General features: G+C 31.8%; 1 protein-coding gene across 1 annotated transcript; it reads left to right on the top strand.

Annotated features, from left to right (window-relative positions):
- Positions 1–6,651: 6,651 nt before the first annotated feature.
- LOC137829383 (P-loop containing nucleoside triphosphate hydrolases superfamily protein) lies at positions 6,652–13,342 on the top strand (the record flags this gene model as incomplete). The annotated part of the gene is made up of 8 exons (XM_068636187.2): positions 6,652–6,847; positions 6,994–7,217; positions 7,560–7,621; positions 7,983–8,201; positions 8,340–8,466; positions 12,235–12,554; positions 12,660–12,804; positions 13,103–13,342. Coding segments are annotated over 8 exons (1,533 nt in total), but the record flags the coding sequence as incomplete, so codon positions are not given.
- Positions 13,343–13,705: the final 363 nt, after the last annotated feature.

Here is a 13,705-nt window from a genome sequence, read left to right as displayed (position 1 = left end):
AATTAACAAAAAAATTATTAAATACTGAAAACAAAATTTACAATTTTTTATAAAGTTATTTAAACAATCTTACTCAAGTGTTCATAGATTACTTGATGACCATTTATTACTTACCAATTTCAATATTGAACAAAATCAAAACAGAAATAAAATTTATGAAAAGCTAAAAAAAATTAAAATCTAAACATTTATTAAAGACTAAAAATTATTTATTTTTATATTTATTAATAAACTAAAAATTATTTAATCATATATTTATAAGTTTCGTTGTGTTTATAAGTTGTCCAAATGAACTTTCTATTAGCACAAGCCATTATGTTGTATCTTACACAAAATTGTGTGTTAATTGTGGGAGATAAAAGCTTTTGTTTGATAACTATCTAATGTTGTCATTTTCTCGTAGTACTAGAGAGTTTTGACAAAAGATAAGTTCAAACATTATTTTTTTATGAACATGTTTGACATGAATTTTATTCAAATGTGCAAGCATGTCAACCAGGTGATGGTAATGTTTCATTAACAAAAATGTTTTATCTAAAACTCCAATGTCAAATGCTCCATTGTAAATTGAGAACCACTTTGGTATATAAGAGTTTTGTTACAGTAATATCCTTCGCCAAAAGTAGATTGACAATGAGTTTTGCATACCTAACCTAGTTATTGGACATTTGAAAATCAAAACAAAAGGATCATTCTATTAACATTTCCTAGTCTTTTGAGTATTATGTTAGTGTCACTCTATTTCTTATTTGAGATCCATCCACATAGAATATCCACAATTTCTTTTTAATAGCAATTCCTTGTCATAATTTGTTGATAAATTCAATTACGCCGTGTGCCTTTATTGACCCTCTTGGTTCATATTTGATGTTACATTCTAAAAATTCAACGGACCAAGTGATGATCTGACATACAAGGTCAATTTTGTTAGAACTTTGAAAATTGGGCAATGTTTCATTAATAAGGGGTCTTTGACCTAAAACTTCCATGTCAAATGCCCAACTATCAATTGGGAACCACTTCAACATATAAGAGTTTTGTTACGTTGATCATCCTTCATCAAAATTAAGTCAACAATGAATTCTTCATACTCAACTTGATTATTGGACATTTGGAATTAAAATATAAGGATTGTTCGACTAACAAATTCCCTAGTCCTTCGAGTATTATGTTGGTGTCACTCTCTTTCTCATTTGTTGATCCATCCACATGGAGCATTCACAATTTCATTTCAAATAGCCATTTTTTTTTCCATAACTTGTTGATAAACTCAATTAGGCATTGTGTCTTTATTGCTCCTTTTGATTCATATTTTTATGCTAAATTTCAAAATTCAACGGATCAAGTTATGATCTAACCTATAAGGTTAATTTTTGTAGAACTCTAGAAGTTGGGTAATGTTTCATTAATAAGGCATCTCTAACCTAAAACTCCATGTCAAATTTCTAACTATCAATTAAAAACCACTCCGACATAGTTTGAAGTCATGTGATATAGTGGATTTTGCGAATAAATTCTCATCCAACATGTTCCTCTTACAAATTTGTTGGTGTTATTTCTTCTCCAAACTTTCTTTTCCTATAAGACATTAATTTCACTTCTTTGTGTACTGAAAGTGTGACATATGGCACTAGGATTTATGTCTGACATGATACATTCATCCATGAAAAAATGTTCTAATTGTTAAGTAATACTTCGGTAAGAGGTATTTGTCACTATCAAACAACAAGGTGTCGAGTTGGTGTTTTGGCCTATTGCTCCTAATTGTAGATGGGTAGCTTTTTCTCGGTATACCACATTTATATTATTGTCTATACTAAATATAAGTTTATCATTATGAAAATTTTAGTGTCACTCGTCCCTTGTGGACACTATAAAGCTTCTAATGATGATGTTGTAATTCTTAAAGTAGTTGAAGAACATTTCCTTGCTATTTATTTTTATCAACATACACAATTATTATGTTATCTCCTATCGAAGGGAACTTCATGGCAATGAGCGGAATGAAGACTATTGCCCCATGGACATTTAGTGCAAGTTTTATCAAGTAATATTATGTAGAATGTGTTTACATTGACGATGAGATATCGAATTTTGATCATACAATATTTTGTGCTTCCCACACTAAATTTCATGTACAAATCAATTTATTCATGGGTGTCATACGATTATACATTCCTTTTTGACTACTTATCCTAGTTTCTTATCATCATACGATTGTATATCACTTTTCAACAATTCTAAGCACTTGAAAATCTCCAAAAGATTATGTCTACCAAATTTCCTTATTTAATTATTGTTTTGTGATTGCGGAGTTTGTGATATGACCATAGGATTGTCCTACTAAGGATCTATTGCCTTGAAGTTAACATTAATGAATGTTATTGGGGCTTCCTCTTTGGTTTGAACAATGGTATTAACAAATTGTGTGACAATTAGCTATAAGGGTGTCAAAATAATTTACAGAGAAAATGGACAACCTCGTGAACCAACTCAGTGTTGTTTCTTTAAGGAAGGTTGTAAACACTAGAGAAGATGGTGTCATAAATGGTGTACAAGATGACTTGTTGTCAAATGGTGCCCATCTTTCTCTATATCATAATGTTCTCTTGTCAAAGGGTGCATATATTTTTAGTGTTCCATTTCTTGAGACTTGTTGGAGATCTCACATTAAATAGACAAAAGATCAATTTATAGTATATAACTGGAAGTAATCCTTATCTTACAAGTTGATGTTGTGAGGATGAGTTTAAACTCACCTCCTAGTAAGATATTAGAGTTTATACTAACGATGTTTGTTGAATCTATCATGTCACCTGCTGTTAGACCATCCATAAATATCTAGTTATATGTATTGAAAACCTCATATCAGTAGAGATAAAACCAATTTATAGTATATAGATAGAGAAAATCATCCCCTTACAAGTTATTTTGTCATAATTTTTTTGTAAAAACCCATGTTGTCTTGAACAATCTTACTTGATCCTGTGATAGATGTCAAACGATCTTATAAAGAACCATATGACACCAGTACAATTTTAAGTGTACTCCTTATTAAAAAGAAGTCCGTTTTACTAACTATTAAGTTTCCTTATTTTACATTAAGATTATAATCTTATAAAAATTTGACCACAAGAGAAAGTGTCGAGGAAAATACTTTCATACTCAAATTAAATTAATTAGATGTAAAATAACAAATACATAATTGTTAAACAATACATACATGAGATCTTCATATAGTTTTTAGCTATATGCAGTTTGGTTTTATATTCAAGGCAACCTTATCTATGTATGTTTAGCATAAAGAAATTCTAGGTGGTCACGTGATCATTTGATGTAGAAGTACAAATCTTTTCATCATTAAAGAATAAGATTGCTTAAATTACAAGAGTTTGAGTTTGCTCCATTGACATGGATGTCCATTTTCTTTTAAGAAAGTCGTTTTTTTTTTCTTTTTTTTTAAAACACTTCGAAACTTATTCTAAAATATACAAATTGAAATGTGATGGTAAGGAAATATTTAGAACATATATTAAAAATAAAATAAATTCATTAACAATTAGATTAAGTTCCAAAAAAAAACCTAATCTCGGGTAATTGACAAATTGATTTGATTTTTTTTGGGCAATATGTATTTATTTTCCATTATCTCAAAAAAAAACCTTTATTGGAAAGCATCTCTTATTTTACCATGGCAATTACTTTATCTACCCAATAAATTTAAACCTGCACCATATTAAGTAAAATGACCAAAAAAATTTCTTTAGTTTTTTTAAATAGAGTGACGGTGTAAATTTGAGTTTTCAGAATACATCTACAAATTTGAATTTCTAGAACACTTTTCTAGATTAAACTTCTAGAATAACTTTCCAGACTTTTCAAAATATATTTTCATATTTTTTATTTAAAATTCTTTTTTCAATATATATTTTTGGATGTTGTTTTCCATATTCTTGATGTCCTCCAATCGCAAATTGACAAACGAGTGTCTTACTTGTTTGGATCAAGTAATTTGAAAGAGAGGACACAGACGGAGAACGAGTGGAGATAATTTAAAAATTAGAATAAAAAAAGATTATACATTGTTAGAGACCCAACATCGACTAGAGATGAAGATATTTCATTATATATAAGGGAGTGCAAACCTCATCTCAAGAGTCGGTTTTATGGGGTTTAGTTAGACTTAAAGACCACTTTCTAATATAGAATCAGAGTCTATACTAGTGAGTGTTTGTGTTGGACCTATCCTTTATTAGATGATCAACGGGTGTGGTCATGTAGACTAAGAACAATTTACTGCAATATCCTTATTTTTTAAACTGCATGTGATACCGAGCCTTTGAGACACTACATACAAAGAAAACATTGATTTTGTAAGACATTTATACTCAAGGGAGAATTGATTTTAGCTTTTTTGTTGGTCATGAAAAATGGTTCTCATGGTGATTGTATAGAAGCCATAATCAATTTAATTTTATGTTTATCGGTGCATTTAAAATTGATTCTCATGTTACAAAGAAGTCTAATCGATTCTCTTCTTTTATGGATGTTGGAATCGTGGAATCGATCATAATTGATATTTGAAGACATAATTGATTTTATGCTTCTACATGGTGAAAATCAATAATTTTGTAATTGGTTGTATAGGATGAAAATCAATTTTATATGTTAAAGACAAAAACATGATCATCACATATTCCAAAGTCAGTTAATACATAATATAAAAATAATATTTTAATTATAATATTTAAAATTTATATTTATTTAAAATTTTGAATATTTTAAAAATTTTATATATTTCATATTTTTATTTAAATAGGACACTAAATATTTAGATTTAATATTTATTTAAAATTTTGAATATTTTAAAAATATTATATATTATATTTTTATTTAAATAAGACATTAAATATTTAAGCTTTGTATTTATTTAAAATTTTGAATATTCTAAAAATTATATATTTTTATTTTTATTAACATTAAATATTTAGAAATTGTATCTATTTAAAATTTTGAATATTTTATAAATTTTATATATTTCTTGATTTAAGTAAGACGTTAAATATTTAAGATTTATATTTATTTAAAATTTTAAAAAAATTATTTATTTCATATTTGTATTTAAATAGAAGATTATATATTTATAATTTTTATCTATTTAAAATTTTAAATATTTTATGAATTTTATATATTTATTTTTTTATATAAATAGAATATTAAATATTTAAAATTTTTATTTATTTGGAATTTTAAATATAATTTTTTAAATTGTTATATATTTCATAACTTTATTTAAATAATACATTAAATATTTAAAATTTTATATTTATTTAAAATTTAAAATTATTTATTTTTATGTAACAATATTTAATTTTTACATGTATATAATTCTAATTGTGTTACGTAACTCATATTTTTCAAAAAATAATTTACAAAAATTTAATTAATTAAAATCTACAAAAATAAATATTATAATTTACTATTTAAATATTTTTTAATAACAATGATAAATTTGTAAATTTATATTTTATATCTTTAAAATAATTTCAAAATTTCTTCTCTATCATCATATTATTCACAAACTTCAGTAAATTATCCTCACAAAATCATTGTAACATCCCTAAATCCAAACAATCTCAACATCTTCTCAAATCCTCACATATTCACATATCCCTTCTCCACGAATACACTCCTCAATCCAAATACAACCATAGATTTTTTAATTTTATTCCAAAATTTTATTTTCAGAACTTAGAAAGCTTTGTTCCATATTTCTTTTTGGGAACGTATTTTTCAATTCTAGAATTTTGGAAATTTATTGGGTGAAAACTCAAGATCATTGGTTGCATGAATTGTGTAGTATCTTTCTCTTGGACATTATTTAAAACCCTTATAACTGAATCAATAATTTTTTTTAATTAAGATACCATTATAAATCTCTTTCTATCTACGCTATAAATACTTATTTCCCCTCTTTAGGATCTAATTCTCTAAAATGAGTAATTTACTTTTTAAAGAAAAAATAATAATCTGCAATCTTTAATAAAAAAAAGTTTATTTTCCATGAATATATTAAAGTATCAACATTTAGTTTTCTAGAATAAGGGTGGAGCAATATTTAACAAGAAAATCAACATATAAATATTCTACTATATTAATTATACAAAATCGTGTAATGTTGGTTGTTGATGTTCTTAAGTTGAGAAGTTTTTTACTTTATAATTCCTGTAATTGAATCTTCATTTTGCCATGTCTATATAACTAAATTAATTTATCTTTTCTTAATTTAGGAGACTGAAATTACATCACTTAGTAAAAAAGAATTGCAATAATGACGATGCCATTGCCATGCAAAGCCACGTGTGAAGACAATAACTCCTTCAACGCAATACCAATAAAATCAAATTCTTCGGAAATCAAAATAGCAGCGATCCAGACACACTAATTCACAATCTCTTACAACTCCGGTGGTGCATGCATGCTCTCTTTCTTGTACTTCTCACCGACATGCACAGAGGTACGTAAAAAACTCCCACAACACAACTACCATGCATGCATGTATGCACGCATGCATGAATGAATGAATGAGATTATCGTATTTGGTTCTTTTATTGATATTAACAAACGTGCAAAGTGAATTGAAACTCGTACCTCAATCTTGTTAATTCAGAGTATAATGGAAAGCCCACCTTCACAGAGATCGTGGTGGCTTCCTCCATTGGGTTGATATTTGCTGCAGCAATGCATTATCGAGTTAAGAAAATGAGAGATCGAAAGATCATTCCACGACTCAGAATATCAAAGGCAAACCACACCCCAAAGCTTGAAAAATTCCCTCATTACGTAGGTAATAATAATGTATGTCCAATATTTTTCATCAGTTACACATGCAGATAAAATTATGGATCCATAAACATTTATATATATTATATAGTCACATACCATGATGTTAATCATACTTGTACGTGAGATTCTGCTATTGAATTGGTGCAGCTAGGCAAATGGGGTTCAAAGATAGGAGATGCTGTCCTCATCTTTGTAAATTGGCTGCTGAATACATAAGGAAATCTGAGGGATGTGAAGATGATCTCTACGCCTTCTTTGAGAATGAACCAGATGCTGATTCGCTTTTTGTGAAGCTTGTGGAGGAGTTTGAGAGATGCATTCTCAGCTACTTTGCATTCCATTGGAGATTTGGTGATGCTTTGATAAGTCAGGTATCTACATTTTATGTGAACCTATAAACAAGCGTCAGAATCATTTATATCGGTTTATAAAATCTTTTTTAAGTTGCTCAATTTTTGTCTTGTCCCTACACGTTATAAAGATGACGATTTCATGTTTATGTTGTAAAAATTGGTGGAAGGAGTCTTCACCCCAACCCACTCGTGCCAGCCTGTGTAATGTGGCAATTAGTGTAAAATCAGTGTTTCTAAAACGCAGTAACTAAGACTAATTTTAATAAATAAAAATTGAGGATCCAGAAACATATTTACACATGAAATTGAAGATATATTATTAGGTAAAAAAACTGTTTTTGTTGCTGTTTGGAATTGCAGGTGTTTAGCTCTGAAATTGAACCAAGAGCAAAGCTCAGGCGCATAGTTATGGCGGCAACTAGGTATATATTACTACTATTATCTGAGAATACTTATTGAACCATCTTTGAAATCGATGTGATGATCATGTTGTGATGCAGGATATGAATATCTATATTATTAAAGGGATAAAAGATTTTACCATTTCAGTTGCCCCTAGAAATCAATATCAAAACATAATAAGGAAAGAAATTATGATGGAGCTTTCTTTCTTCTCCCATTCCTTTTTGAAGTAGCAACAAATGAAAAAAGAATAGTGTTTATGAATAAACCATCTTCTGTAACTAGTGAGTGGTGTCAGTTTTCAAGGTGCATCCCTGTTGGTTTGAGACAGAATGAACATGTCACATTTCCTTTTTAACCTAAATAGTATCCTGTGCACAGGGAACAAAGGATCGACAGAGTGACCAAGAATCTGAAGGTGGCTAGAGTTTTCAACACATTAGTGGAAGAAATGAAAGCAATGGGACTGACAAATGATGACTCCCAATGCACAGAGGTGATGGCCCCAGTGGCTCACAGTGATAGGAGCCCAGTGCTTCTTTTCATGGGTGGTGGCATGGGAGCTGGCAAGAGCACTGTGCTCAAGGACATTCTCAAAGAGTAAGAGAAGTCATTTTCTCGGCACAAAAAACGAATAATTAAGCTTTTCAATAATATAATCTGTCTTACGATGTAAAATACTCAAACCATCAAAACAAAGTACAAGAACCTAATTCTGTTTTCATGAAATTCAAACAGACCTTTCTGGGCAGGAGCAGCAGGCAATGCTGTCATCATTGAGGCCGATGCCTTCAAAGAATCAGATGTCATCTATAAGGCCCTCAGTGCAAGAGGGCATCAGGACATGATTCGAACAGCTGAACTGGTGACATGATTGGGACTCTTCTCTGTTTATTTCCCTGTATTCTGTTCTCTGCATATATATAGACACACATATCACTGTAGGATTACAGGAATCGTGTGTATCTGAGCATACACACTAATCCATTTATAATATATGAACATGATGATTAAGGTAACAAAATAAAATAAAATCCCCACATATCTTATAAATTTATCTTATATCCCTATTTACATTCTGCCTAATCATATCATATCTTCGCATTCAGTCGTACCATAAAAGGAGTGTCGCAAAAGACAAACGAGGTGAGAGCCAACAAAAGCAGTAAATCCTAGGGATTGATCCATGTAAACCTCTACATGTAACTCACAATGTAGGACTATAATTTTAATATCTAATTAGCAACCATGGCGAAAAATAGATGAACAATAGTAATCTTGGCCACAGGAGAAAATAGTGCCCCATAATCAAGACCAAAGATCTGAGTATAGCCTTTAGCAACCAAACGACCTACCTTTGAATCGATCAATATTCCCATCCAGTCCAACCTTCACCGTATACATCCAATACAACCAAAAGTGCCCCATAATCAAGACCAAAAATATCTAAGTATAGCCTTTAGCCACCAAACCAGCGTTGAACCGATCAATCCACTCCAACCTTCTTTATAAATACCCATTGAAAATCAAAAGTAGCCTTCTCTGGAAGTAATTGGACTAGCTCCCATGTGCCACTAGCATGTAAAGAAGCCATCTCATCTAACACACCAACAGGGATCAGCCATAGTTTCACTTGTAGACTTAGGAACAGACACAAAATCAAAAGAAGATATTACAGAAAAATAGAAAGGAGATAAGAGGTGATATAAATTAGTACAAGCATATTCAACATTAGGATTACAAGTGTGAATACCTTTTCGCTGGGCAATTGGAAGCTCTTCGGCAGATGTGGTTAGAGGGTCGTTTGGAGCAACATATGGTGTTAGGAAATCAGTAGTTGCAAGCATTGGTGGATGTTGCGACCATTGCTGATAGACAATCGGTGAAGGTGTATTAGTGATGATAGTCGAAGCTAGAATAACAGGTTGGGCAACCAGAGGAGTATTATTTATAATGATCGAGTTAGAACATCTGGTTGAGCAACCAAAGGAGCATTATTGACAACAGTATCCGTGAATAATGAAATAGATTCAAAGAAAGTAACATCAACAAAAAGTTTATCTTTACCTAGAATAAGTTTATGAAAATGAAAGGTAAAACCAGAGACATGGAGAGTTAGAGTAAGTGATTCCCGTTGTGGGGACAAAATAGAGTATAGTGTCTGATTATTGAAGATGGTGATATGAACGATCGTGTGTAGAAGCGTCTAGGTCCTCTCGTAAGAGATTTCGAAGAACGATTAGGCTTTGGACAAAGGGAACCTTTAGGTGGCTTCCGATTATACCAAGAACAAGAACAATGATAGAGAATTGAGAAAAGGAAACAAACTGCATATATTATTCATATATCAAATAATAGTTCAATACTCTATTTATAGAGTACTAAATATCATAAAATCCCAATAAAATCCTAATAAAATCTTAATAAAATCTTAACTAATTAAATAAATGATGAAATCCTAATAAAATCCTAATAAAATAAATAAATGATAAAATCCTAACTAATTAAATCTTAACAACCCAATAATAATATTAATCAAATCCCAAAACTTTAGCATATAACAGATGGTCGGTATGTGATTGATCAAGTAACATGTACTAAGAAGTGCAACACCCCAAAAGTGAAAGCAACATAATAAGGAGACGAACGGTGTGAGTTGTTTCAACCAGTTGGCGGTTTCTGTGTTCAACAACACCATTGTTTGTGATGGAGAACAAGTTTGATGAAGAAAGCCCTGGATTTCAGAATCAATTGGAATTAGGAAAAGATATATTCTTGTGCATTATCTCTAAATTGAGTATTAATTTCATGTGAAAAGCTTAAAAAAAATAGAAAAAACATTAAAATAATTTTTCATTAGGAAGGTCCAAGAGCGTTGACAAAAGTCATCAATAAATGTGACAATACCTTTTGAACCTACTTGACTAAACCCCAAATATTGAACTAAACTAGAACACAAGATGATGCAGCACATTCATTAACTCGAGGACTATATGAATGACATCATATTTTCCTAATTGACATGACTCACATTGAAGGAAGATTAGGAACTAAAAAACACAACTTTTCCAAACTGTGATGACCAAGCCATTGATGGTCAAGGTCTGACACAGGCAGTCAATGGTCAAAGATGGTATAATCCCCTAGACTCATATCCTACTCTAATCATCTTTCTAGTAATTCAATTTTGAACTAGAAGAAAATTATTGACAAACAAGCCAGAGAAACTGATGGAGTGAGTGAGTTTGCTAATGGAAATTAAATAGAATGAGCAACCAGGAACAAATGTGATAGAATTTAAAGTAAAATTAGGGAGTGAGTGAGTTTAACCAATGCCACAAACTTTAATTTGAGAGCCATTTGCAAAAGCAACAAAAGGCAAAGACTCTAATGAAGATAATTGAAATCAGATCGGAAGCATCAGAGTCAAGTATCCAAAGTCCAAGAGAGGAGGGCTAAGAGACAAAGGCTACGCGATTACCAGATTGAGCCACAACAGTAACAAGAGATAAGCGATGCAAATTGTCGAGCTGCTTGAAATTGAAGAAACCAGTGATAGTCATCGGTAGAGGTAACGAAATTTTTAAAAGGGGTAGGTTTGCTGATTGATTGGTCCTAAGATTTAGTGTGACACTCAACTTTAATAAGCCATAGATTTTACAATAATGGCAACGACAACTCTTGTTTGCACGACCACCGCTATTACCACCCTACTAGATGAGTGCGAGACAAAGGTGGAGGACTGGCCAAAAACATGTGTGGTACAGAGTCGCAATAACTATTCACTAACTATATCATACGTAGGAATATTGGGTGTCGAAAGAATCAAGCTCGGGTGTCAAATCAGCATGAGCAAGAACCATTAAGTATTGGTTACACTACCACTGAAAGGTCCTTGTATTAGGAGGGAGAGGCATCAAATGATCAAGCTTACCAAGATACGTCTACTTATCCATATTCTCAAGTTTTATGGCCATCAAAGTGAACACACTGTAGAACATCATTAGAGTTTACTTTCTTGGCTTTGTTTTAAATAGCACAACATGTGTTAAATGACGGTTGAAGGTTGGGCACAATAGAGAACCAAACTACAATGCCCATCAAGGCATCAATTTGTTGGCAACGGGCAGAGCCCTTCGCTGGAATGTGTGCTACCATTGTGGTCAGATGGTTATCACGGTCGTGGCCTTTAAATATTGTTTGATAGCAGCAGCCCACATCTTGTAGTTGGCTGACCGATAAGTTTTTCATACGAGATAACAGGTATAGTGGTGAAAGTCACAATGGAGGTAGTATCGACAGAGAAGCATCATCAACAAGAGAAGCCATAAGAGACATTTCCAAACAGCATGAGTGGCCAAATAACAAGCAATGCCAACCATGGACAACATGAGTTTATTCCATAATTTAAACTGTATGGTTATTGAAATGAGTTATAAAAGATTTTATTTTGGTAAAATTTACTATGAAACTTGTTTAAAAATAAGCTAAAATGAACTTACAGAAAAATTAATCACTTTCAAAGGTCCAAATAATTTCTGAATAAGCTCTTCATGCCATTCCCTTTATGAGAGTCATTTAACTGTTGTTAGGTGCTTTTGTCATAGCATGATAAAGTCATTTTTGCAAGCAGGTACACCAATCATCTACCGACGCAGCCTCATCCCTCCTGGTGACAGCACTAAATGAGGGGCGTGATGTAATAATGGACGGTACACTTTCCTGGTTACCATTTGTTGTGCAAACAATAACAATGGCTAGAAATGTCCACCGCCGCCGCTACCGCATGGGACCTGGCTACAAGATGAATGGCGATGGAACTGTAACTGAAAACTACTGGCAGCGAATTGAGGAAGAGCAAGAACGAGTTGAAGGCAAAAGGAGAAAACCATACAGGATAGAGCTGGTTGGAGTAATATGTGATGCCTACCTTGCTGTCATTAGAGGCATAAGGTAGATTCATCACTAATCTTTGTATTAATGTGACAAATGACCAGACATAATTCTCCCAGTGGAAATGTATTCTGCTAACATTGAACAAATTTGAATGCCAACCAGGAGAGCTATCATGTGTAGAAGAGCAGTGAGAGTGAAGTCACAATTGACATCGCACAAGAGATTTGCTGATGCATTTCTGACTTATTGTCAGCTAGTTGACAATGCTAGGCTATATAGTACAAATTCTTTGGAAGGTCCACCTAAGGTACACATATTTCAAATTTCTTATTCTTGCTCTGGTGATAAAGACCTGCAATTTAAGAAGGGGTAAATTTGAACGTGTTAAAGGACAGATGCGAGTGATAATAATAAATTTGTATCCCACCATTTTCTCTTTTAAATGTACCATAATGAATGAAATTTGTTGCAAGTTGCAAGATATACTGTGAATGCTGTCTCTAGATATTTCCATTACTAATCATTTACTATTGTCATTGCTATGACGGGGCTTATTTGGTCCCTACATTCAGTATCACTACTGACCAGATAAATATGTTGTAAAGTTGATAGGATGGAAAGATAGAGACAAGACATTGCTTGTTGATCCAGATGAAATAGATTGTTTGAAGAGGGTTGCTACCTTGAACGACTCTGCCAACAACATCTATGAACTTTACAAGCACCCCAACCCAACTTGTGAAGCTGGATCCATATGGAAAGACATTGTACTATCTCCTTCAAGGTTGAACGTCCAAAAAGAGCTGAAGTATTCAATCCAAAAGATTGAGAGATTAAGAACATAGGTCTTTATGAAGCATTAATGAAACTTTTCCACCTTTACCTTTTAAGATAAGGTTCATAACATAGAAACCATATCTACATTACAAAAGTAAAGCATAAGATAAGCTCAATCTGCTTACATAGCTTATTGAAATTTATGACCGAGGAAAATTTTGTTTGTTGTGCCGACATATGAACTGAGTGTACAAAAAGAACAGCAAATAGTAAAATCTTGAAATAGATTTTTTAAAATTTTTTTAGGTCAGTCATCGAATTGAACGACTACCACCTACCAAAGACAGCTACTTGGTTTCAAAATTGATTAGGCGAGTTATCAAGTTTGACGACTACCATTTACCTAATTTTACACAAAAATAAATGGTTTT

This window comes from Phaseolus vulgaris, chromosome 7 (assembly GCF_051622355.1).
Source record: "Phaseolus vulgaris cultivar YP4 chromosome 7, ASM5162235v1, whole genome shotgun sequence".
Lineage (NCBI taxonomy): Eukaryota > Viridiplantae > Streptophyta > Magnoliopsida > Fabales > Fabaceae > Phaseolus > Phaseolus vulgaris.
Note: the sequence above shows the minus strand (reverse complement) of the source record. Positions and strands in the feature narration are given on the sequence as shown.